The following is a 24,580-nucleotide window of genomic DNA, read 5'->3' on the forward strand; positions in this document are numbered from 1 at the left end:
GTGCCTCAATGACCTTCTGTTTAGAGCGATGCCACCCTTTGTAGTACCCGATGCCGACAGCACGCGCTCACGAGGAAAATACAAAGAAATCGACAAAAACAAAATGTCTCCATAGCACAGTCACCGCCACAGACGCGTGCAGGGACACGCTCTTTCACGCGCTTCTGAACAAAACAATAACTGTAAAAGTGGGAACAAAATGGCCAGATGTCTCCACCCTAAGCAAAGCGCACATGAAGGCACCCTAGCCCGGCCATGGCTCTTTCAACTTCTGAACGAGGCAAGCGCTTGTTCAACAGCACACTTTGTTTCAAACCTAAACACACAAGGAGAGTAACGTAAAGGGAAAGCTTGTGATCAGCATTCAGGAATCGTCGATTCGATCCACACCGCCGCCCGTTTCGATCTGGATGAACATCGTACCGATGTGCTAAATTTCTGGCCCACATCGGAGACACCCGGCATTTCTTGTGGTAATTTAACATTCCGTTGCATAAGCATCCAGCAACAAATTACAGTATATTCGCACAAAGGAGGTTTTCTGCGCAGAAAGAAGCAGACGTAATTGCGTTTGCCAATCCACGTATATTACGCCACTCCACCGAGAGTTGGGGATTGTCCCATTGTTCCGGCGAGAAAATAACATGCGCCCAACGACAAGTTTGATGTTGTGTGTAAAAAGCATGGTGGAAGTTCTAAATCATCGCCTTCTTGCACCAACAGCGCCAAGGCTGTCTGTCTGACATTCGGATTTATTTTTCTTTCATTGACGGAAAGTAGGAGCAGCGTCGGACTGTTAACTTTGACGTTGTTGATTTAAAAATGCAGCGACTTAAGCATCCACCGCGTTTTTCAGGCACATCAAACTGACCAAACTCATTGTTCGATGCCATCTTTCTTTCTCACCGGAGCGATGCGCTTTTAGAAAAAAAGGTATCTAAAGCCCTCCCTAAGGGGAGGAACGGTCTTGTAACCTACGTTCCTCCATAAAGGGAAAAACCTTCGCAAAGTTCCTCCGTCGCCTGCATCTCATCTTGGAGGCCCCGAATCGAGCAAATCGAGCTTCATAAGGCTTGACGAGGACGCTACGTCTTTTGTATGGGACGAGAGGAGCAGTAGATAAGAGCGTAACACGAGTTTTTGGAGAACTGTGTTAAGTTCCGAAGCCAATTTCTTCCCGCAGGTAAAGAAACTTGCGTTTCAAAAGCAGTTACTCAGTTTTCTCGTCGTCAGGACTGCGATGTTAAATGGAGACAATCGATACACCAGGCACGTAGCCAGGATTTTGTTTCGGGGGGAGGGGGCGACCATGACAAAATGCTGTATGAGGGGGAGGGGGGAGAAAAGGCCCCAGAAAAATGGAAAATTTCGGGGGGGGGGGGGCCGGACCCCATGGCCCCCCCCCCCCCCCCCCCCTCCCTAGCTGACCCTGGCTACGTGCCTGCGATGCACAGTTACTTCGCGCACTTTGCGTCTTACCTTTGCTATTCCTCGAGCCATAATTCCTTCGTGAGCATCGCGTTTCATGGTGGAGAGGTAAATCATTTGCGAGCGAGGTAAACCTTAGGAGTGGTTCAAAACTCCAAAAAAACGTAAAGAATAAATTATATCTGGGCTATGAAAGGAGTCTCTTTCATTCTTTATTAGGTCTTGCAGCTTTTATCGGGTGTCTACTCTGGCTTCGCCTTATTTTAAAAGTTTCGAGTGCTTCACAGTATAGAACAACTATCTTAGCACACATGCATGAGCAGAAAAAAACAAAAAAAACAAAAAAAAAAACAATACGTATTTGTTGCAAATCAGACAATGCCTTCATTTTGCCTCACTTTGCCTTCACATTATTTTGATCGTCCACATGCACAGAGAGTTACTGATCCAGTGTTGCTGCGTAGTTCTTGCCGTCTTTATTTATTATATTTTTTTAGAACTTCATCGTTCGTTTGGTACGTATATCCTCCTTGCAGAAAAGCGCCGATGCCCTGTTCGCGCTAACAGTGTCCAACAGTGCACATAAATGCATGAATGAAGCTGTTTTAGCTTTGCGTTAATTGGCATGAATTTAAAAGGGAAACACTGTGACTTACCAATATTTTTATTTCTGTGATTGAAAAATGTTTCAAGCTATTTACTACGCTAGGATTACTTGTAATGTTTGCTCTTATAAGCAAGTGCCGAGAAAGAATGCACCCGTTTTTTCCCATAGGCATGCAAGTCAATTTTCCAATTCTTGCTGTCTGCTTAAATTTGCAACAGCAAACTAGCACCAGCTGAATCTCTAGCGTACGTTATGATAACTCTATGGACGGAACAGGCTGTCCACACATGAAAAAGAAGCGCGCGGATCCAGTCTTGCCGTGGTAGGACGAGCACAAACGCAACATTAAACTTTACTTTATAAACTTGCGAATAGAGAGTCGAGATAATCGAGCCGTTTTATGTACACCGTGGAAAACAAATTGGAGTGGACGTTAGCGCTTAATCCTCAAGCGCCATTTTAGCACAACGAAGGCGGTCAGCTTGTAGAAAACGTCCATGGCCAGCAGGATGGCGCTTTTGGTCCACAGGTCCACGTCCTGTGCGCCGAGCTCCGCGAGGGCCTCCCGAGGCTCGCTGAAGAAGCAGAGCGTCTCCTCCTCACAGGCCAGCTCGGCCCTGCCGTAACCGTACACGGCCTGGAGCATGCCCTGGTGCGAGTGGTACAGGTGCGATGTGTACGTGATCCAGCCGATCACCGGGTGCAGGTGGTGCACCTGGACGAAGAAGCCGCTGAAGAGGAACGAGGGCGACGCCACGGGCAGGGCCACGAACAGCGCTGTCTGCAGACAAGGAAAAATGGTTTCACACAAAGAAGAGGGACAAAAATCAAGTTTTGTTAAAAAAAAGAAAAGGATCGCATCAGTCAGACTCCAATCCTTTTTTTTTCCCAAAGGTATGCAGTTTCAGAGCGCAGCTCTTAGCTCTTAGGCGCCCGTTTCCGGATTGAGCGGCGTCGGCGTCGCCGTCAGCGTCGGCGTAACCGCGAGCCCCCTCCCCCCTCAAGAACCTCGGGACGACCTCGGGAGGACCTCAGGTTCCTTCGGGAGGACCTCGGGGAGGTTACGTGACCCCCCCCCCCCCCCTTCCCGAGGTCCCGTGACCTCCCCCCCCCCCCCCCCCCCCCCCCCCCCCGAGGTCACGTGACCACCACCTCCTCAGTACCCTTCCCTCCTCCTCTTCAAGAGCTGCGCTCTAATTCGGCGTTACAGGGAGTTGTAAACGTCTTTCACATTTTTATCTCAATTTAGAACGCCGACTATGACTTAGTAAGATAAAAAGAATCCGATTCTCAGGCAAGCGGTATATCGTACATGTTTTACTTTTAAACTGGTTTTGAAAATTTGTTTGGACTTGACGGAGTGCTCGTGTCGTGTGTAATCAAAATAAAAGATTTTTTTGTTGTTTTTGTCTCAACGTTTTGCTTTGTGAGTGAAAATGTGAAACCTGATATGCAATTTTCAAAAGTCGATCAAGCGCCATTGGCGATTGCCAGTTTTTTATGCAAGAAGCGTATGATTGGACCCGAGTCTTCGCCAAACTCGGACGCATCACTTGTTTTCGATACGAGCTAAGCCTAGTTCACGCCGAAGCAGCTCTGGTGACCGATAACAAAAGAAAATCACGATTTATTAAAAAATAAAAATGATCAATCGCATCGATCATATTTTAATTACTTCTTCCTAAAGGTATGCATTTTTTGTCTCAATTTACAAATTTACAACGACGACTAGGACTCGGTAATGCGAAAATAATCTGATTATCCGGCAAGGAGTATCTTGTAATAGGTCTATTTTGGTTTCTATTGCAACGGTTCCCCACGTATACTAAATGGCGATATGGAACGTAATTATGCTGTCAGGACAGACACGTGATTCCGTATTTACTCGAGTAATAGCCGCACTGCTTATGACGAAAACTTGAGGGTTCGCTTTTCCGCGGACAGGGGGATTGCCAATCACCCTGTCCGCGCTTTTGACAGCATGATTCCAGCGGTTTACAGGACAGAGATAAAGTTTTGGCGCGAAGATAACATCTGTGAAGATTGCATTTGTATGGTGAATCGTGTTTTCAATCTAGTTATTCGCGATATTATTTATGCGGAACGCGATGATTGGCTGTATATGTGTTATGCGGGAAAGTAGACGCAGGGGCCTTGTTCATAAATAGTGTGGCTATTACTCGAGTAAATACGGTATATAAAATTACCATTCAGGCATACTCACAAACACCAGTCGTGAAATCCTTGTAGTACGTTCAAATCCGCCGCAGCAAACAGAATACAAATAATTGAGAGAAATCGTATTTAGGACAGCCACTCAAAGTAACGCCAGACCATAGTTTACAGTATAGGGAGAAGTTCGTGGAGTATTCATGGATTTTCAAACGCTTACAACCAAACGTTTCGTGAACGTACAAGCTCGTGTGCACCTTCAACAGTAGTCACTTATTGTGTTGTTGGAGGGTTATTTGACTGGAATGCTTCAAACAACTGGAGCATACAGTCGTAAGCAAAATTCTGTTAGTGAGACGAACGTGTTGGCATGTGCTCTTTTCACAAATGTATAATGTTCTATCAGGATTGCTACGTGTACTATTAAAATTTTTTACACTTTCACTAAAGCCGTTCTCAAACCACTGGTGTTTGTTTTGTAAACTTAATATTGGGAAGAAAATTTTTTAATAGATGATAATTAGACTGACGAGGAACCCAAATGACCTGACTATCGAAAAACAGCAACATGACGAAATCTTACAAACGACCAAAAGTAAATGGCGAATGGCAAAAATAACAAACAGAAAACATCAACACCCGGCCTTGACGTGGTACCCTATAGGAAAAAGGGAAATAGATTTTCACGTAGCTGTTTGGTGTATACTACCGAGATGTATTACAGAAGAAAGAAAACTATTTTCTCGGCAAGAATACCCTGACCGAGACGAAGAATTATCCACGGCCTATAGAAACGTCATAACGTGTAAACCAAAACATATTCCCACACCGCCGACAATGGCTCTTGGGAAGAATAGAGCGTAATTTATATAGGAATCAGTCTCGTTTATTTTAGGAAGAGTCCAAGGGTCTCACCTGTATGCTAGTAGAAGCAGACACAACCAAGCCAATCCCTTGGCTGACAGAGCACGACTGAATCGCAAACAAGATGCAGACTGCAGCCCGCCAAAGCTCGGGCGGTTGAGATGTGGTCCAGTACAACACTGCCATCAAGATGAGAGGTCCGAAGACCTAGACAGCGGCGACGCGTAATGCAAAAGAGAGCGAAAGGCAACATATAAAACGGTGAAGACGAAAATAAAGGTATTGTCACTGACGTAAAAACATGGGGTGAGTCCGGACCCCGACAATTTCACCGAAATAAGGCAGTCGACATGATATATTGATATATTGGTAGTTAAAAATAAATAACAATATCATCAATCGCATATCAGAGAACATGGGTATAACCACTGCGGAAACGACGTTAAGCAATGGCGCACGAAACGGGTGTCTCCGACTGGCGTGTCCACGATGTCTTTCTTTCGACCCTTAAAATACGGCATACAAAAGACAGTCTCTAAACATTTAATGATGCGTGCTTCTTCCTTGTACGGCGATGCTGCCACATCAGCCATAGGCAGACTGTCTGCAGCCATGTTCGAAGCATTCATATGTGTGAAGCAAACATGTTTGAAACATGCGGGAGGCGCGTGTCCTCAGATATTTATGTCATCATCAGCATCATCTGCAACTGCGTCTTTTTTATGATGCTCGAACAGTGTGACGGCAGCTTTAAATTTCCGACTGATGACGTCAGGACTAAAATTCTGGGCAGTGCCACAATCCCGGTGTTGACGCAGGGGCGAAGGCGGATACGGCGGTCGCCTTTTTTTACTATAGCTCGCTTTAGAGCCAGCGAGTTTGCAGCGTCTCAGGCGGCAACGGAGGCCAACGAAATTCCTAGCGAAAATGGAACAATGTTCATTTTTTTCAATCTCAAGTACTTTGGTAGAAGGCTATTCTGTCCTTTTAATTTTGCCACTGGGAACAAACGTGTTTCTGTGACGAAAGCATTTTTTGTTATCTAGACTTTCACGTACAACCGCACCTAATACCCTTTTTTTTTTATTCATCACTATGCTGGAAGAAGGTGAGCCAGGGAGCCAGGACGTATAATGTGGAAGGCGAAGGTTCAGGACCGTTAGCTAGTTCTCCAGTTGTTTAAAGAAGCGGTGCAACGATTTTGTACTTTGCGTAGATACCAATTAAAATGAATCGCCGACGTTTATAACCTATGAAAAACCCGTCAGTGTTTCTCAAAATATAAATATAACTGCAAAAAAATAAAACACAAAAAAACAGCGTTTTGTTTGTTTGTAATTTTCAGTCAGAACAAGCGTCCACGTGATCAGAAGCCGATTATATGCCGTTAAAGTTTATCGCAGAAACGCGCTGGGGTTGGCCCAGCCCAGGACACGGGCTGAGTTTCAGACATTGCTAGGGTTCGACTACTGCCGACGTTGAAGCGATTGGGCACGATCCACTACACGGAGGCTTGTCGAGCTATTGATTATGCGAGTCCAAATCGAGAGCTCACTTAATTATCGGGTCACATCTACGAGCGCCTGAGGGGGCTGCAAAAAAGGCACCATGCTTCTTTCTCTGTCCCTTCAGCAGGATCATCCGCGACACAAATAAAAAATAAATACAAAATATAGTCACTGGTGGAAACTGCAACCTCCAAGGTGTTTTGCGGAGAGGTTGAAAGGAAGCGGGCGCGTTCATTCCTGAAACTACACCACAACAACGGGGTTTCTTGGTCAGTTGCGTTGCATGCGAGTATACTTGCGTCCCACTAACGTCAGTAAGCTCGTGTGAAGCGAAAAACAGTCCAAATGAATATCGTTGCACCGTCCCTTTAACTGTCGATAATACAAAATAAAAAGAATAATAAATCACACTGCTTTTGCTGAGGTAAATTACGGCGTTTTCTACCAACAAATTTTAATTTACGTTCACTTTCACACACCTCTATTCATCTAACCTGAATACATGTTCATATTAAACGCAAGAAATCAAGCTACATATTGTTTACAGAAAAGAGACACCATCTTTCTCTAAGTTCTAACAGTGTTCTTCCTTCTTTTTTTTTTTTTTTAACAAGGCGATCTCAATCCATAGACAGATGAAAAAGAAATAGCACGAAGGACGTTACCATAAAAGGCAGTTCCGTCAAGAGCCTGGCTATGTAGTACATTCCCGGGCTGTACCAGCAGTTTCGATGCTCCCGTAATAAGACGCTCATTTCTGTGGGAACTGAAAAAAAAAATATATATATATATCGGAACTCAGATTGAAAGTTACGGCACACGACGCTTTCAGTTGGCACAATGTCAAGTGAAGACTTGCATGAAAAATAATCGCTTTCCAGTGACTTTAAAGTTACAATAGAAGGCGTTGTTGTTGATCCAACGCATCGTTTTCGCCTCCCTACTTTGTATGCAAAGGGCGTGTTCCAGACTGCAGTTTTTACGATTGGTCTCATATTTCCAGCAAATTAAAGACGCGACACGAGTCACGATACGTCCAGTGCAAAGGAACGCCATTATGTTAACAAATAAAAAAAAACTAGAAAAAATTAGGAGGAGTTTTAAGCTGGTCCAGCAGTTTGCTGCGTACGAACTCAAAGTACTGTATATACGAATCCGGACGCATTCGTAACGAACGTCCCCTCGCCGACGTAACTCTGTGTCTTTTGTAAAGGAGTATACTGTGTTGGTTACAATGCGGTGCAAGCATCCAGATATAGAATAACGTTGACCAGTCATGTATTTTTTTTCTCGGTAGTCAACGTGACGTCCTTAGCAGAGAAAGTCAAGTGACATACATGTCGATGAGAGCGAAAAAAAAAACAGGCAAGCGATAAACCAAACTTTACAACGAAGAACCCAAGACTAAGAACAAATAAGTAAAAGAAAAGAAAAACTGACAAGCACACACACCGTCTCAAAACGCGACTGCGTTTTGAAACGGTGTGTTTGCTTGTCCTTTTTTTTTTCTTTTTCATTTGTACCCAGTCTCAGGTATTTTTTTTAATTATGGAAATATTCGTTGCAACTCAACACCTTTTGTAACGAACGGCTCTATGGAGTGGTTCGCGCAAATTCCGGGAGGTGACAATTACGTCACTGGCAGGGATATTAGTAGATTGTCGATATAAAAACTTTGGCTAGGTGGCGCCAGCCGCCGCCCGATTGAAAGGGGTGAGATTCATTCATCCATCCATCCAATGCGAATATAAGTTACCGCTAGCGGCAGGAAGTTTGAAACAAACTTACATATGAGTACCGTCGGCATGACGGACTGGAAGAGGATTATGGAGAGGGCGAGCAGGAACATGGACGCATTGTTCATGACCCGCGTTGCTTGATTGCCGACGTCGTAGTACAACATCGTCAGCATAATGGCGAAGATTGCGTACGCTATGAAGCGAAGCTGAGATGCTATCTAAAAGATGTAAAGGTTGTCCGTTAAACGTCGCCTCGATGCAGCTGGTCAAGACGCGCCAAGGACGTACTATAACTACACACCATACATGATATCTATACACGAAAACCGTCAAGTTAAGCAGGTAACACTACGAGCCAAGAAATGAAAAGGGAGAGTAAGAGGGGGGGGGGGGGGGCTGTACACTGCGCAACATTGTTAGTGCGAATATTACTTTGGCACTTTTTTGCATTTTGCTTCTAAAAAGTAGTGGCGGGCATCAAAATATACCACTTAGAATAATACCCAAGCTGAGCACTTTCCACGACTATAGAAGTCTTGATGATAGTCCTATACTGAGAGAAATACAAAGAAAACCAGCGACGGCTTGTTGACGTTAGCAGTGTCGCGGAGAACACAAACTGCAGAGCTGCATGAGCGTACTTGTGCGAGCTACTGGAAGTTGGAGTTCTAATTCTACATTCCTAGGATCAATAAAAAACCCGATATATTATATCAAGTAACAGTAAATCGCACCGCATATGATGAGGGTCACAAGCCCGCTCTCTCGAAGAGCCCCGATTGTGCTTTCATAAACACAGGCTTTCTGGGCGGCTCAGAGTGGCAGCGAAAATTGCTCCGTTAAACCAGCCTCGACTGTAGTCGCGATATCTTTCAATATCTTATTATTGAAGAGTCAGACATAATCTTTTTATGCAGAACTGCTTTCTGCGTTGCGACATTACATGTGACGTCTCAAATCCCTAATTTATGGCGGATTGTACTGCTATTTCAGCGAAGTGTACTGTTATTTCAGTTGTGAAAGGGTCAGTAGACCCTATCACAAATTCAGACCCATCTAGTGGCTGAAATAAAGCCCTTTATTCTGATAAAACTGGCGCTATTCATTGTTGTGGTAACGTTCGAGACACGCGCCGCGCGCCCCTTCTGGAAGAACATATGGCGTTTGAAATCTAGCTCAGAGCTGCTTGGTGCCACCATAATCTTCCCAAGGGCTGCACGTTGCACGTGCCTCGTGCATCGACCCACCTTGCGCTACTTTTGAAACATGAAGGGGCATTAGGCTGAAATACCAGACAGAATTGTTGTGTGCTCATGGCGGATAAAATCTGGTACCTATTCATCAACTGTAGACGTACGAAAGTTACGGTGTTTTCCCCTGAACACTTATTACTCTATTTGCTACAGTTTCGATGGTGTCAAGAAACTATCACTCTGTACGAGGCGCTTAAATTTGAGTAAACCTCTTGATAAAATTAACATCTTATTGTCATTAGTTGTCTGGGGCGAGCCGAAGCGGAGCATTCTGAGGCCTTTCATGACGCAGGGAAGACAGAAAGAGAGCAAAAGGGAGTATGCAAAAACCTTCTTTTCCGTTCACTTTATTATTTTTTTTTGTTCCGAGCTTTTAGTCATAACAAAGAATGAATCGTGCCGCTACCAGGATGCACGAATCACTCGAACCGGCACGAGTGTACATACATCCGAACAGTCCCACAATTCCCCTCGATGCAAAGTCTCCTGGGATTTTCCGGAAGGGTCCATTCTTCCTTCACCAGACATCAAAAGGTCGCCATTAGCATGTTCAGATGATACACTCTAAGGTGATGAAAGCTATTGAAGTGGCCAGGCTGAACTTCGGAAGGGGTCTAATGCAAAATTAATTATACTGTTCTGGCATATGAACTGTAAAAAGGCTCCGTCCCAAAAAATTAGGGACGTTCCGCCAATGCCGATAGGCGCCGAGGAACATTTTTCAAAACATTTGAATAGAGATTTTTCTAAATTACCCAAGCACGAAAGAGCATCTGCGAGTGTAGTTACACGCGCTGCACTCGCTGGCGTCTACAACAGTAACTGTTCTAAAGAAAACGCACAAAAAAATGAAATCTTGCACGCGTGTTCCACAGCACTTTACTTTGGGTATTTACTTCGAATCGTTTTTACTGAAAAGGCAAGCGCGTGCGGTACGTGTATCTACATCCTCAGTACGCCCCTTGTTGCTGGGGAATTTAGTAATATATGTCCATTGTGAATGGCAATAATAATATATATTTATACATACATACAACCGGAAAGCTTAAGAAATACAAGGCGTAGCAAAGCACGCACATCTTATTATCGCTGTGCAGCCAATGAGATCGCAGCATTAGCCGATCAGGACGCCGAAGAACGAATCACAAGCAAGAAGCGTGAAGGTAATAAACCACGCCCTGCGTTTCTTGATATGTCGGCGACTATACGGAAATTTGTTTTCAACAGACACGTGAACGACACGGTGCGTGCATATCCGTGTTCTCTCCATTCACTAACTGCCTAGTTGACGATATCGTTCAAGCTCGGCAAGCATGCTCAAAAATGTGTACCTGGCGCATCAGAACGCAAGGAGGGGCACGGCAATCAAAGATCAACATAAAGCACGTCAGGGAACGCGCGATGACAAGGCAGCCAAGCGTGCGGCATCCTTGGTTAAAGCCGGGGGGGGGGGGGGGGGGGGGGCAAAAGCACATGGGTTTATCTGGAGGGTAAACAAACGCACGTGTTGCGCAAAAGGCGCACGAACTTGCACGTCGTATAGTCGTCTCTTTGATAGATTAAAGTAGGGACAAGGTAAAACCAAACAAGAATAGTATACATCACCTTGTTTCTGATGACGCATAGAAAACACCTGCGTGTCAGCACCATAAACTGATGCCAGAAGTGCACTGTAACCTTGTGAAGCTTCAGTTCTTCAGATTTTTCCTATGGAATAGTCAAACCCGTCTTGTCGACAACAATCATACTTGCTTACCAAGTCTCGCTACAAAATGAAGGACTCTAAGAAAGCTTTTTTAGTTGTCCTGCCTTCAGCACGAGGCCTTCAACGATGTTGTGGCATACTGCGGTCAGGTCAAGTAACGATAGCCTATTGCCATATTAGAACTGCAGAAGACGCTCTATCAACAAGGATGCTCTGCTCAATGCCCAGTGCTCCGAGGTACACGGGGCATCAGGCAGAGCTTTGTTTTTATAGACGCCAATCTTGACAAGGGGGCGGTTACAAATTCTCCTCCAGTCCGTCACGTCAGCAAAAATGGTTCGTGAATGTCGTTGTGAGCGACGTAGTGGCGGTTTTTCTCTCAGGGAATTCGGTGACAGTGCCCTTTCTCTAGTTTCCAATCTCTCATGTTGCAACAGACTGCACAAGGGATAACAGGCTTATGCTTAGGCCGGGCAATCTATAGGGGCTTTCTAATCGATAAACTGAAAAAGGGGAGGAGCTAAACACGATGCTTTTTATTCTTCTGATTAGAGTGAGACGGTCCTTAGAGGCAAAGGCAGGTAGCCTTTGCGTTTACCCACTATCCTTTCAGTTAGAGCTCGGTACTCATACGTCGCAGCACACTCTCAGTTCCTCCTCGCCTTTAGTTTCTCTCCGCATAGCAGGTGGCACAGCAAAAATTGTAAGATAAAATAAGAAAAAAAAAGTGAAAGTATAGTGTATCAGACGCAGAGTGTCATAGGCAAAGTTGGAGAGATAAAAAAAGAATTTCACACCTCTTTGGTCATGATGTTCCCGCCGTACTTGGAAAGAAGAGGATGATGATACAGCACCTTGTTGTCGCTCCCTGAGTGCTCGGGGCTGAACGACTTCGCCAGCCGTTTGCAGACGTCTCCATATTCACCCGCCGCTATTTCGGTGACTGTATAGAAAGTAGAGTTCGTCCACACTGATTTTCGAGCCTATAGGTCAAGGAGAAAGTAGGCGCAACGCAAGTCCATTGCTGTAAACCGTGAAATCTACTTAAAAAAAAAAAAAAAATATGGCGTGTCGTTTTGTTTATGTTAACTCCGTGCCAAATTTCCTTTATATTCTTTGACAGATAAACTTAGGGGCCGTCGATACCGGTGGAAAGAAGTTCAAAAGGAACCCCTGTAAAACCAATGTGACCAGGGGCGCTAAAGACAAGAGTGGAGGGCGGCAAATCGTACGCAATGACATGGTGGTAAGCCATGAAAAATAAAGGGTTGGAAGGTGACACAAAAACGGGAAGAAGGAGCAGACGATGCGTTAGGCGTGTTCACCCCGCCGTGACGCGCTAAGTAGAGCAATTGCTTGTCCACTTGTAGTCCTTTATACTCGTACATAAGTATAACGCTTGATGGCTCAAAAGGCCGGGTGCTACAGTTTCAAGTGATATTTTGCAACTTTTTTGTGTTGACTCATGCGATCTGGTCGCCCTAGATCCTAGGGTGACCATCGCCAGCGATCTGGTTGCCCTAGGACCACCGATGCATGTCTGAGTCTCTGCTCCGACCTTCCGAGGTGGCCGAAATGCACGTGAACATGGCGGATTTGTTTCTCTAAAATTATTACATTAACTCTATGGGTGTAAAAGCTGACCGGCGTTTGGCAAAGAGGAAGCTTCATCAAGGCCAAAGGAAAAGCTGAGCCCTGAAGAAGCTAAGTGTCTTAGAAAGACGTCGATTGTCACTTTGAAACCTGCACAAAATTTCGCTTATATACACCTGCAGTGCAAAAAAAAAAGAAAAAAAAAGAAAAAGAAACACACACAGCTAAATTGATGAATTAGTGTTATTAAGCACAACTTTTGAATGCACATTTGAGGCTTCGAAAGGGGTTAATTTCTATTTCCCTGAGTTGTACCTTTACAGTATTTGTTTCACCTTGCTCCCTCTGAGTCGTTGATAGGCTTGACATTTAGAGCGAATCAAGCACTATAAAGAATGGTCAGAGACCAAGTAATAAATGAAGTTTGAGAATTGAAGAAAAGTGAATAATAAAACCTATAAAAATGCTTTTTGTAATCTAAAAAAGAACTTTGGTGCTCTGCTCTTTACTGAAGCATATGAGTAACATTGAAAACGCTAACTGGGAAGATGTCTTAAAGTTAGTTGTTTTATTTTCTATGTGCCTCTGTGTTACCTGAACTATAAGATACGTGTATAGAAAAAAACGAGAAAAGATGCAAATAAAAACCAATTTACTTTCAAAGCTTTTTTTTTTTTTTTTTTACGTTTTAAAATTGAACACAAACACTTCTGAACGTAAGTAGACAACAAGAACTGAGTGCTTATATATGTAACAAAGTAGCCTTCTTCTTCTTTTTTTCCTACATTGTTCTAATGATGCTGATAGTTTAATTATTTTCAGTATTGATATACACATACGTTTTATACTTACTGAAATCCGCAGGGTTGTGGTGAATCGGACAGTGAAGGTTCTGTGCGTTTAGAAACAGCAACAGCTTGTCGATGGGGCCGTTGTAGATGCACATACCTTCCGAGATCATGTACAACTGGAAGATCGAACAGCAGCGTTCAATACACATGATCACTGCGTCCTCAGAAGCCCCGTAATGCCCTCGGAACACCGATTGTTGGTCTTTCTTTAATCAGTTCAACCAATTTTACTTTTACGATAGTACAGCCCAAGAGCAAAAGGGGTGGACGCCTTTCTGCCACTGAGGCTGCTTGAAGTAGTGTTTGTACCATTCTTCCTTACCATTGACAAAGCTGATTGAAGCCACTAAGCTGTCGTTTGAGTGCATAGCGAGGCAGTGTATATAGGGTGTTTTGAGTGGAGCGGTTCGATGCAAACTTAGCCGACAATATCAGCGCCTGCTTGTAATGAGCTGAGGCGTTTAACCAACATATCTATCTTAGGAGCAGATCTCCGGTTCCCGCGAGAAAGTTAGAACACCCTTGATATTTCTAAACACGCTTCCGCCACAGACGGCTGATTCGCTCGACAGTCGGACTTGTGGCGCCATCTCCCGATAGGCACAACAAGCACTTGGTTTCCATGATCTAAATAAACGTCTTTTTACTTTTTTCCCCAACAACCTGGTAGCGACTTGCCCGTTAATTGAGGCCCACACATCTCCTGGTTTCCTCCTTTCCCGACACCTCAAAGTAAACAAACAAACAAACATCTTTTCACTTTTTCATTAAATTTTGTCACTTTGGTGACCGTGTAACCTCGTAACACGCAGGCTCCCATTTCTTTTTTTTTTTTCTGCTTATGTATACTTTTGATTCAGAGCAGACTACATGCAAGAGCTTCTGAAAATACTAAACATCCACAAAAATTCAGCGATTAAAAATATAAACATTTTTTTATTACAGTATTTACAACTGTTTGTAAGAATATATGGCCTATCCACAATTAGCAAGTGTATATGTAAGCAAGATGTAATGGGGTATATCTTGTTTACTAAACTGCATTTATAAAGTATATCAACTGCCAAATAATTGTAAAACATAATCTTGCGGGGTTTTGTTTTTAATAGAGTGCTATAACGGTGCTGAGCTAACAACTTACCCCATCAAAATAGGAGAAGAGTTTCGCGCTTGGATTATGAATGGAACAGAGAACGGTGTGCCCCGCAGCCGCCAGAGATTTCATCACAGTTACGCAGCGGAGAGAAGACATGCTGTCTAGGCCACTGGAAGAACGATGCACAACGTAAACACAAGATGAGTCATTGTGCCTGGCTGGCGGTGCACCAAGGTCGTGCCTATTCTTAAAGCTCGCAATAAATCACACGCAACCATTTACAGACCCATATCCCTCACATACGCAAGTAGTAAAATAATGGTGCACCTGGTATCAAAATCCTTGTATTACTTAAAAAAAAAATAACAACCTTCTCTACGGGAACCAACATGGTCTTAGATGAATACTTCCAGCAGCCACGCAATGAAGTGAATGTACTCGCGCTTTTCTAGAAACGCATTAATACGGGAGAACAAACGCACGCATTATTTTCTTACATATATGTCCAGCGCTTCTGAAAGTGTTCCACATTTTAGTTTCATACATAGAAGTTGGATGTTTGGAGTTCGTTAAAATTTGTTAACAAAGTAAAAAGCATACCTTAAAAAAAGCGTTTAGTTGAAGTTAATGGCGCAGTGTCTAAGGTTTTACCAGTGTTATCAGAAGATAAACAAGGCTTTGTTTTGGGGCCCGTCTATTTTTAATATATAGATACACATTACAAATCCTAAGTCATCGACAATTATATCACAGTGAAATCATTTGCAGACGACTGTCTTATTACATAAATGTGAAAGCTCTTAGTGATCAGAATAGAATACAATGCGCACGGCAGAAAATCGAATCTTGGTGCAAAGAATGAGAAATAATAATTAATACAGAAACAAATCGTATGTGCACGTGTTTGTATGTGTACAATGTCTATAATCCATAAAAAAAAGTAAATAGCTATAAATAGCTAGACGTAACAATTGGAGAGAGTTATACAGTTATACGAACTGTACCAGAATACGCAAACGTGATACTACCACGAATAAAAAAACTTGATAATGCCGACAAAAAGTGGTAAGCAGAGAATGTGTACCAGGCCTTCCAGGGAAGAAGAGAAGGACGTCTGGAACGGCACCACCTCCTGAAGATTTACTTTCATTCCTGACACACGCCATGAAATGACGCTGCATGACAGGAAAGGTCGCGAAGCGCGCGAGGTCCCTGACGCGCTGCGCGAATGACCTCGCTTTTGTGTGGGTCGTACCGTCGACCCTGGATAGCTTACTCGGCAAAGCACTTGGCTGACAATCACAAGGTGATGAGGTCGTCAACTTCAAATCCTGCCGGGGGACTGAAGTTTTTTAATGCGTTAGCGTTAGTACCCACATGACAGGGAGAAGCTGACGGCGTCTGCCTGTGGACAAAACAGTGGAAATGGAACCGCGCAGCGTAGAGAGGAGGAGAGAAGTGAAGGACAAAAATGAGAGGGAGGCGACGTCACAGGGCGGAAGCCAATGAGCGCGTGGATGCTGGGGCGAGTCTGAACTTGCAGGTGTTCGGAGCGCTTATTCCTTCGTTTGTCCTACAAAATAGAGTGTGAACCAGGCATTACCGATTGTCCAAGTGGACGGCAAAATATTAAAGGAATATCCATTGTGGTAGCATGACCGTTGGAAAACGCCCTTTGAGAAAGGCCAAGAGGGACCCCACCCCGTAGAGAAGCCCCCAAAAAAGGCAGCGAAAAATAGAGGAAGCAAAAGAGAAAGCCAAAACAGAAAAGTGAACGAGTTAGCGTTAGCGTTCCCCGAAGGGGGTCGTGTGTGGCGTTTTTCAAGGGTCATGCTAACAGATTCCTTGAGGATCTACCAATGGATTTTCTTTTTTATATGGTTCCCTCTGGGCGTGACGCTTTTCGCGGTGTCGGTCTTTTGGTATAACCGGCTGTTACAAGAATAACTCAATACAATTTTGCAGATAAAACACATTCTGTGAAAAAAAAATCAGATGAGTAAGAAACTGAAAAGAAGTGTTTATTTAAGCGAAATTGGGCCTGAAATTAAAAAAAAAAAATGAATCACGATGATAACGCGATTAATGCAAAGGTGCAAGCCAACTGGACAAGAATGACGAAGAAAATCCCCGGACAAGGTGGAAAAAGGACAAACACAAACTTCCAAACGCAGCTAAGTGTTTGGAGATCCTTGGAGAAGGGAAGATGCTTGTTCCCATTCTCCAGGGATCTTTAACGCCAAAGGAATCACAATAGGCCCATTCCGAAATTCAATCTGGTCACCTTGATCACTATCATCATCTGTGGAACGGCATTTGTGCCATACCAATGGCGGCCTTCTAGTGACTAATAAAGGAGGACGTTGAAGATGCTCCTAAGTGGATGATGCGAGGCCTGTACATTCTGGGGGGTTGTACGACGCGACGAAGTAATGTAACACAAGAGCTACGTAAGCGGTTATTTCTAGTAACTCAGATTCAGTCAATCTGCGGGCGGCACACAATCGGCTTTAAATCACTTTGGTGTATAGAATTTCCTAGAGGCATCTGAGTGGGTTCGAACTTTGTTCTGAATGCAGGTTCTTGGTCACCATCAAAGTGACAGTGATCGAGAAAGAACTCACGCTAAACAATTCCTCGCGTGCCGTAGACTTGCAAAAGTGACGGTGCCGATACAAGTTCTTTTCCGCCATTGATATGGCAAAACCTAAACTGCTTTACGAACCACCAGATGGCACTGAATTTCGGAAAGGGTCTGATACGTTCGGCGACGGTGACAGAAGGCAGACTGACGAATGCAGCGCGCTAGGCATAGAGGTAGGAAAAAGAGGAGGCGACATACAGGCTCAAGTCAGCCAAACGAGAAGGTCCCAAGTGAAGCCGGAAGTAGAGGTTGAAGTCGGTCGGAACGCCCCCAAATGTGCCCAGGGGTCTTCTTTTGTTCAATGCCGTCTTTTGGTTTTGTTCGTTTTGGTCACCGTAGGGTGCGTGTCCCTCCAAACCGGAAGTCTCCGCCGGCTTCATCTCTGGAGGCGTCATGTCGTCTCCAGAAGCTTCAGCACTACCTCCCCGGTTGCTACGGCTGCTTTTATGCACGTTTTATGTTCAGGAAGCTTCTAAACCAGAGCGCGCCATACCTATCAGAAATAAAATAGAAACTTCCCGAAAGACGACGAACAATCAAATGCGATGCTCTACCAGCGCGTTTTGAACCCGGTGCCCCGCGGGAAAACTGAGCACGTTCTCTGCCAACTCGCGCAAGGATGCACGCATGCACGCACATACATAATTTAAAATTGAGAAAGGGTAGAGTGACTTGCAGTTAAAGATACTTCACATACTCGATAAATATAAACAAACGGATAGTGTTAGTGCTGTTGAAGCAAATCGGCCTTGCGCTCTGTTCCGATTGACGTACGAATGCTCGACTAAAGTTCGGTTTTAAGATGTGACGAACTTTTTGACACCGATCGCATCAAAAAGTATTCTATACCGGGATAAACCGGTACTCTGAACATTATGCCATTCCAAAAATTTTCACTATGTATTGTATTTGCGTTTTTCCTGTGTATTAGATTCCACCGATATTACTCGCGTTGAGGTCATCCTTGATATAGGCGTTTTTATAGATCCTGCAATTAATTTCAATAATCACGTGACTACAATTGCGAATGCTTCCTTTAGAGTGCTGGGAGCCATTACACGAGTGACACGCGGTTTTTCTAACCCACATTGCATTCTACGTTTGTTTTCTTGACTGGGGCGTAGTCGTGTCGAATATGACTCATTTGTCTGGAACTGTATTGGAATGACAAATACAGGTGCAATTGACCTTTTTCATAGTTTGGTCACGATCGTGGCGCGCCCTCGCGGGAATCGCTCGAAACACTTTTGGTGGCTCCGGGACCGTCTCTCCGCCGTCCGCGGCAGGGGTGGCGTATCTCCCGGTCCATGTGTTTGTTTACGTGTGTTCTCTGGTGGCGTTGTTCCGTCTTTCACCATTCTGAAAATGTCTTTCCGTCGTCGTTTCGCGTTCATATTTTCTTCGAAATGGCTGAGGACGACACTGGAAAATTAATAAAAGCCGCTGTCTACGATACTGAGGACCTCGTTCGTTTTTATATCTTCAAGGATGGACATACCGCCGACGCTGCATCGTTCTTATCATCGACTCGGGGTCAGTTAATCGTCACTTAGGTGTCGCGTCTTACAAGCAGCTAAAAAAGGGGTCTGTTTTCAAGGCAGAGTCGCAGTGTTATGTAAGGAAGGTAATAGTGAACAGTTTCGATACCGACCCAACCATCCACCCTGTGCGGAGCTTGTGAGTTCCGTTTATAAAACTCGGCCACTACAAACAGCTGATTTTTCTCCTTGATCGGTTGTTATTCAAGCTTATTGCGTTCGTCACTTCGCCGTCCTGTGTACCGCGCGAACGCACGGGGGGATTGTGTAAACAAACTTGGAAGGTGTGAAATCCGGGCGGTCTTGATATCGCGAGGGCTTGCCTGCACCGTCAAAATTAAGGAACGGTATGTTAGAAACAATCCCTATTTAAATTCGGTACATTGCGAACGTTTGACAAAGTGAGCCCAGCAAACAGGGGAGTTCGCAGTTGGTTGCCAAGGCATTCCACCAGGGTTCTGTTTCTGTAAGACTTAAATTTGTTTCGCACGCTTTAAATGCTTTGCCAGTGACTGATATTTTTTCATGTTTTTCTGCTCTTTTAACGTGGCAAGACGCGAATGTGTATAGCGCACGCCTCAAGGACGAAAAGCTTTATCCTGTTATTCTTTACTTGAGTACCTTGTACGGCATGCTTACGTCGCACAACCTCGCGTGCATATTTACTATTAACGGAAAAATAGTCAGAGTGTAGGCGAGCTGGTGTAAGTTGAACATGATGGTAAACTTGATATACGAATACATGAAAGGATAAAACATCGAGGACAGGGACGGAAAGAGGACTTCTTTGAAGAAGTCCCGTTTCCTTCAATTTTTATCCTTCCATGTATCCGTATCTATTCACCAACTCGCCCGTTTTCAATTATTAAACCTGAGACTGGAGCAGGAAATGGAAAACGCAAAGGAAAAACCGGCAACGTCTCAAGAGACGTTCCCTGTTATTTTTTTTGTCTTCTTTTGCGTTTTCGTTCTCCTACCCCAGTTTCCGGTTTACCATCATGTTCACATTTACTGTCTTTTAGTTAAAAGCAGAATGACCCGCCGTCACATTGATGACCCGGCCACCTGACACGGGGGATTCGCGTCATAGGCTTTTGAAAGCAGAGCAAAAAGGGCGGGGTGTTTGACATCGAGTGCTTTCGTGAACCATCCGTAAAAGGCTGCTGAAACTCTATAAAGCCTTGCATTTGAACCATTTTTGCTGTTATTTGGACAACCTACAGCTGCGCGGTGGTGAGGCGCGACGACTATGAAGCCAAGCCGCGAGAATAGCGGAGGAGTCAAGCCTAACCAGCACTGTCTGAGCGACCGAGCGGACGAGAGAGCCACCAAAAATGGCGCCTTTCCCTTTCCTCTTCTCTCTCAGAGTCGGCGCATGCGCCCAGCGATCTCTGAAAAAGGTCAATTGAGAGTGTTCAATGTAGATTCGTTCGTGTATTGTTTGATCGTTATTATTTTCAACCAAATTATTTCTATAGTAATGAGAGGATTTCTGAACTCGAGAAGTTAGACTCGTTGCACAACAGGAGAACAATTCGTGGACTGACATATTTGTATCAGATTGTAAATGGTATGATTGATTCACCAGAGCTACTCAGTCACATCTACTTGCACGTTTCTCGTAGGTCTAGTACATTTCATATTTTGTTTTACCTTACCATATTTTACCATGCTTCACCCTTGACACGCCTACAACTCACATATATCCATTTAGAACAGATTTGGGGGAATCTTAGTCTTAATATTTTTTGATGAAGAGCGTAAATTTCGAAAGGGTGTTGAGACTATTGTTTTGTCTTAACATTTCGTTTTTATCGTGTCTAAATTTTACCACTAATTGACTATTGATAAGTGCACCATTAGGATGCGTTAAACTGTTGGTCGGTGACTTAAAATAAAAATAAAACAAAACAAAACAAAATGATCAAACGGTTCCAAAGTAGAACTAATGTGTTTAGTTTTTCACTCTTTCTTATAACAAGAGATGGGGGAACCTTCTTTCCCAAGATTTTCTTATTTCAGATTCCCTCACAATAATTTGTTATAGATTGGAGCGCTAGTATAACTTACTGTTATACTTTTTTAATAGCGTTATGTCAAAACCATTTTCTAAGAAAACCTTATTTCCGTATTTCTTCTCAGCGTTATTCGGTGCTATTTTGAGACTGCAGATGCCAGTGTTATTTTAGATTTCTGTTTTATGTCAATAGAAGGGCGTGAGTTGTTCTATTTTCAAGGCTACTGTTTCATTTTTAGGTCAATAAGATATTAAAAATGCTATATCATGTAATGACACATTAAGGTTGACAGTATTTCAAAACAAAAATAAATAAAAAAAATTACTTGATGGTGACAGCGCAGGGAAAACCAATCTCACACTGTCACCGTCAAGTATGGTTCACCAACTCGCCCAAGCATCCATCCTAAGAAAATGTAAACACATTTTTGAATGAATGAATGAATGAATGAATGAATGAATGAATGTACACCTTCTAGTGTTCAGTGCGATGCGAACTGCCGTTCGGAGAAAAAATAATTAAAAAAGATTCAGTTGAGTGACTGTTTGCGCTCGTTCAATAAAGAGATCGTAATGCGTAAATGCGTCTCTACGGTTATCACCTGGTTGGTTCATCCACAAATATCACAGGGGGGTTGCTGATGAGCTCTTGGGATATGGCCAGCCTTTTCCGTTGACCGCCGGAGAGGAAAGCAGTTCTCGTCTTCTGACAGTCCTCGAGCCCCCAACGCTTGATGGAGTGGTCAACCTACCGGAGGAACGGTGACATATTTGTCTTCTGAGACGCTAAATTGTTCTCGATATTATAATTATCACGATGGTGCCTGCAAAGCGCCTCGGCCGACTGACCTGTTTACGGCGTGTGTTTTTTCTCTCCTTACATTCCGCTTATAGGCTAGTTCACACACTTGCGACTGCTGACAACCGTGTGTCTTGAAACCTCTTAAAATCTCTTACGACGAGAGAACACACTGGCGCCATCTATCGGGTATCTGAGGAACACGTGAAGTCTTCGGATGTTTTCGTGTTTTTTTCCGCTCATCACTCATTCCTTCCTTGCTTAAAAAACGTTTAACAACGTTATAAACGACAATTTTTCACGGATAGTACGTACATTTGTTCTCGTAAATACTATAAAATATTCATCTAGGAAAATGCAGTTCCAGGAAGGCCTCATAGGTGGCGCAAGCGTGCAAGTGCGTTCTCTTGTCGCAAGAGATCACAAGAACTGCAATCGTAAGCGAATGCAAAAGTGTGAATGGGTTTTATATTCAAAGAGCAACGATGCTTATTTCAACAGGTAGCGCCTCTTATGCCGGATATTCGCAACTCTGAAAAGGGCCGGAGGCGGCAAACATTGGACCCGATCTCGAGCTGAAATTTCCGAGTGCCCTGTCGACCTCTGGCGCGGTGCTCGTGTCCACTGAATGGGTGGCTAGGCCTTCCCTAAGTTGAACACTTTGGCCACCAAGCGGCGCTGACTAGCAGCCAATCTGACTGGTGGCATAGGTCGAGGGACCCCGATGAAAATTGTCTTGTTCCCTTCCGGTCGAACCGTAGGACGGGAAAACGTGGGCACCCGGTTCAGGTTGCGTAGAGGTGCCCCCGTACTACGGGTCGTATACAGTTTTTAAGAATACATCTCCAGATATACACACCTATGTTAAAGAAATGTTAAGAAAAAAAGAAGACACTGGCTAGGTGGTGCAAGTCGTTGCTCAATTCAAAGGGTTGAGCACCATCGACCCATCCATCCATCCATCCATCCATCCACCGAGGCGCCTCCTGTTCATAGCCCTGAAGCTATATACAAACACGCTGCTTACAAAGAAGCCCGCGTTTTCCCACACAAAGTGTGAGCACCGCGCTCCAACAAGATCTGGAAGCGCGTCGACATATGCGCAGTAGAGGCCTAGATTGTAGAGAGGGTCTACTTCAAACCATAATGAGCGTTTTCAATAAAATGGCGGACGCCTCCCGCGCTCATTGGTCGCCTAGCTGTGGGTATGCGCTGAGTTGTCGCGTGGCGAGGAGGCTGTTGTTGTAAGAAACACCGTTATTGTGAGAAGGGTATGAAGGCGGGACGGGTTATGGGAAATAAAGAAAAGAAATGCAGAGTTGGAGGGTGTGGCTTCCCCTATCTCCGGAACTTGGCGAAGAGGAAAGCAGGCGGAAAGGCGGAGACGCTCACAGACGATCGAGGCTCATATTACAAACGCTGCCCATAAACCACGTGACCCCGATCGAGCAGTTGGACACTCTCGGTAATACAGGCTCTGTAAGGCAAGGAACACATGAGCGACAAAAGCGGGTGCCAGCACTGCGCAGTTTCCATAGCAACTTGCGAGAACGCTGTGGTGACGTGGCGGCTTCGCATAGGCCCACGTCACAGCGTCTTGGGCTGTTGCTATGGGAATCACCGCGCGACGCCCGTTTTTGTCACTCATGTGTTTTTTCTGCTTAATGCGTAGTGCTTACAGCAGCACCGCGGTAGTGGTGTGGGGTCTGAGAGTAGAGTTGGTGCATAGAGTTCTTGCGACTGACGTCAGGTACAAAAAGCATCACAAAAGACTGTCACACGACCGCCGAATGTAGCGAACTTACATCCTGTTAAAAGGGGACATTAATGTTCGCCTACGCAGATTCACTTCGGCTAATTGCAAAAAAAAAAAAAAAAAAAAAAACGTTCCGAGAAATGCGAGCGCAGTGGATGAACAGTAAACAAACAAAAATTCCCACCAGCTGCGTCCTCTTGGCGCAGTCGAGAGAAGGCATGCGCAGCTGAACGCTCATGGTCAGGGCCTCCCTGACAGTAATCTCGGGCAGCAGACAGTCGTCCTGCATGACGTAGCAGCTCTGCTGGTTGAAGAGCTCCGTGTCCCGCACCCAGCCGTTCACCTGCACTTCACCCTCGTAGCCTTTGTCGCTGGAACGAAGAGCGAACAAAAGAGTGTATACTAGGGCGGTTAAAGTGAGAGTTAAAAGCAGCTCTAATAAACTCCAGTTCTCGTATACTGTAGAACAGCTCAATTTGTTTTACTATCAGTAAGGTGCACAGATACATTTTACTGAAAAAGCAGATGAAGTCTTGGCCATTTGGCCAGTTTGGAACAATAAAAAATAAGGCATTTGAGGCGTAAAGTGGGCGGGACAGGTTATTGAAGAACTCGACAAAATAACTACAAAACAATTAAATACAACAAGGCTCATGTAATTATAGTAACCACACGAATTTCACTAAACTCAGATAAAGGTTATAATTGTGAAGCTGATGTTAGAAAACAAAAGGTATCATTTTAGAGCTTAACTAAAATTATGAGACTATGGAAGATCGTTAGGTAGGAATTTCCATATTTTTGTGCCGCAGAAACGGACTAGTGTTTCCCCATATGTGCCATGACATGCTGGAAGATGCAAATGCCCAGATAAATTACCTCTAGTTAGACTGGCCCTTTTCAAACGTATTGTTATTGGATCGGGGTTGTTATTGGTTCTCTGTAACGTAGCACCGATCTTGTGCTTTAAAACGCGCAGTTCCGATGTGTAAGTTATAATTCGAGCTGCT

General features: G+C 44.3%; 1 protein-coding gene across 3 annotated transcripts in view; it reads right to left on the reverse strand.

The window, feature by feature from the left end:
- Positions 1-2,076: 2,076 nt before the first annotated feature.
- Positions 2,077-24,580, reverse strand: part of LOC120846625 (ATP-binding cassette sub-family G member 1) — a 56,470-nt gene continuing 33,966 nt past the window's right edge. For all 3 annotated transcript variants that reach the window (XM_040218463.2, XM_042291680.1, XM_040503875.2), the window contains 10 exons: positions 23,755-23,941; positions 21,618-21,763; positions 14,862-14,985; positions 13,722-13,836; positions 12,074-12,219; positions 11,177-11,278; positions 8,368-8,536; positions 7,245-7,345; positions 5,123-5,278; positions 2,077-2,816 (listed from right to left, as the gene is read on the reverse strand). In XM_040218463.2, coding sequence (XP_040074397.1) covers positions 2,469-2,816; positions 5,123-5,278; positions 7,245-7,345; positions 8,368-8,536; positions 11,177-11,278; positions 12,074-12,219; positions 13,722-13,836; positions 14,862-14,985; positions 21,618-21,763; positions 23,755-23,941 — 1,594 coding nt within the window. In that variant the 3' untranslated portion in view covers positions 2,077-2,468. The remainder of the gene's footprint in view (positions 2,817-5,122; positions 5,279-7,244; positions 7,346-8,367; positions 8,537-11,176; positions 11,279-12,073; positions 12,220-13,721; positions 13,837-14,861; positions 14,986-21,617; positions 21,764-23,754; positions 23,942-24,580) is intronic.

The sequence above is a fragment of the Ixodes scapularis genome, unplaced genomic scaffold (genome assembly GCF_016920785.2).
Source record: "Ixodes scapularis isolate PalLabHiFi unplaced genomic scaffold, ASM1692078v2 PGA_scaffold0__279_contigs__length_252992795, whole genome shotgun sequence".
Classification (NCBI taxonomy): domain Eukaryota; kingdom Metazoa; phylum Arthropoda; class Arachnida; order Ixodida; family Ixodidae; genus Ixodes; species Ixodes scapularis.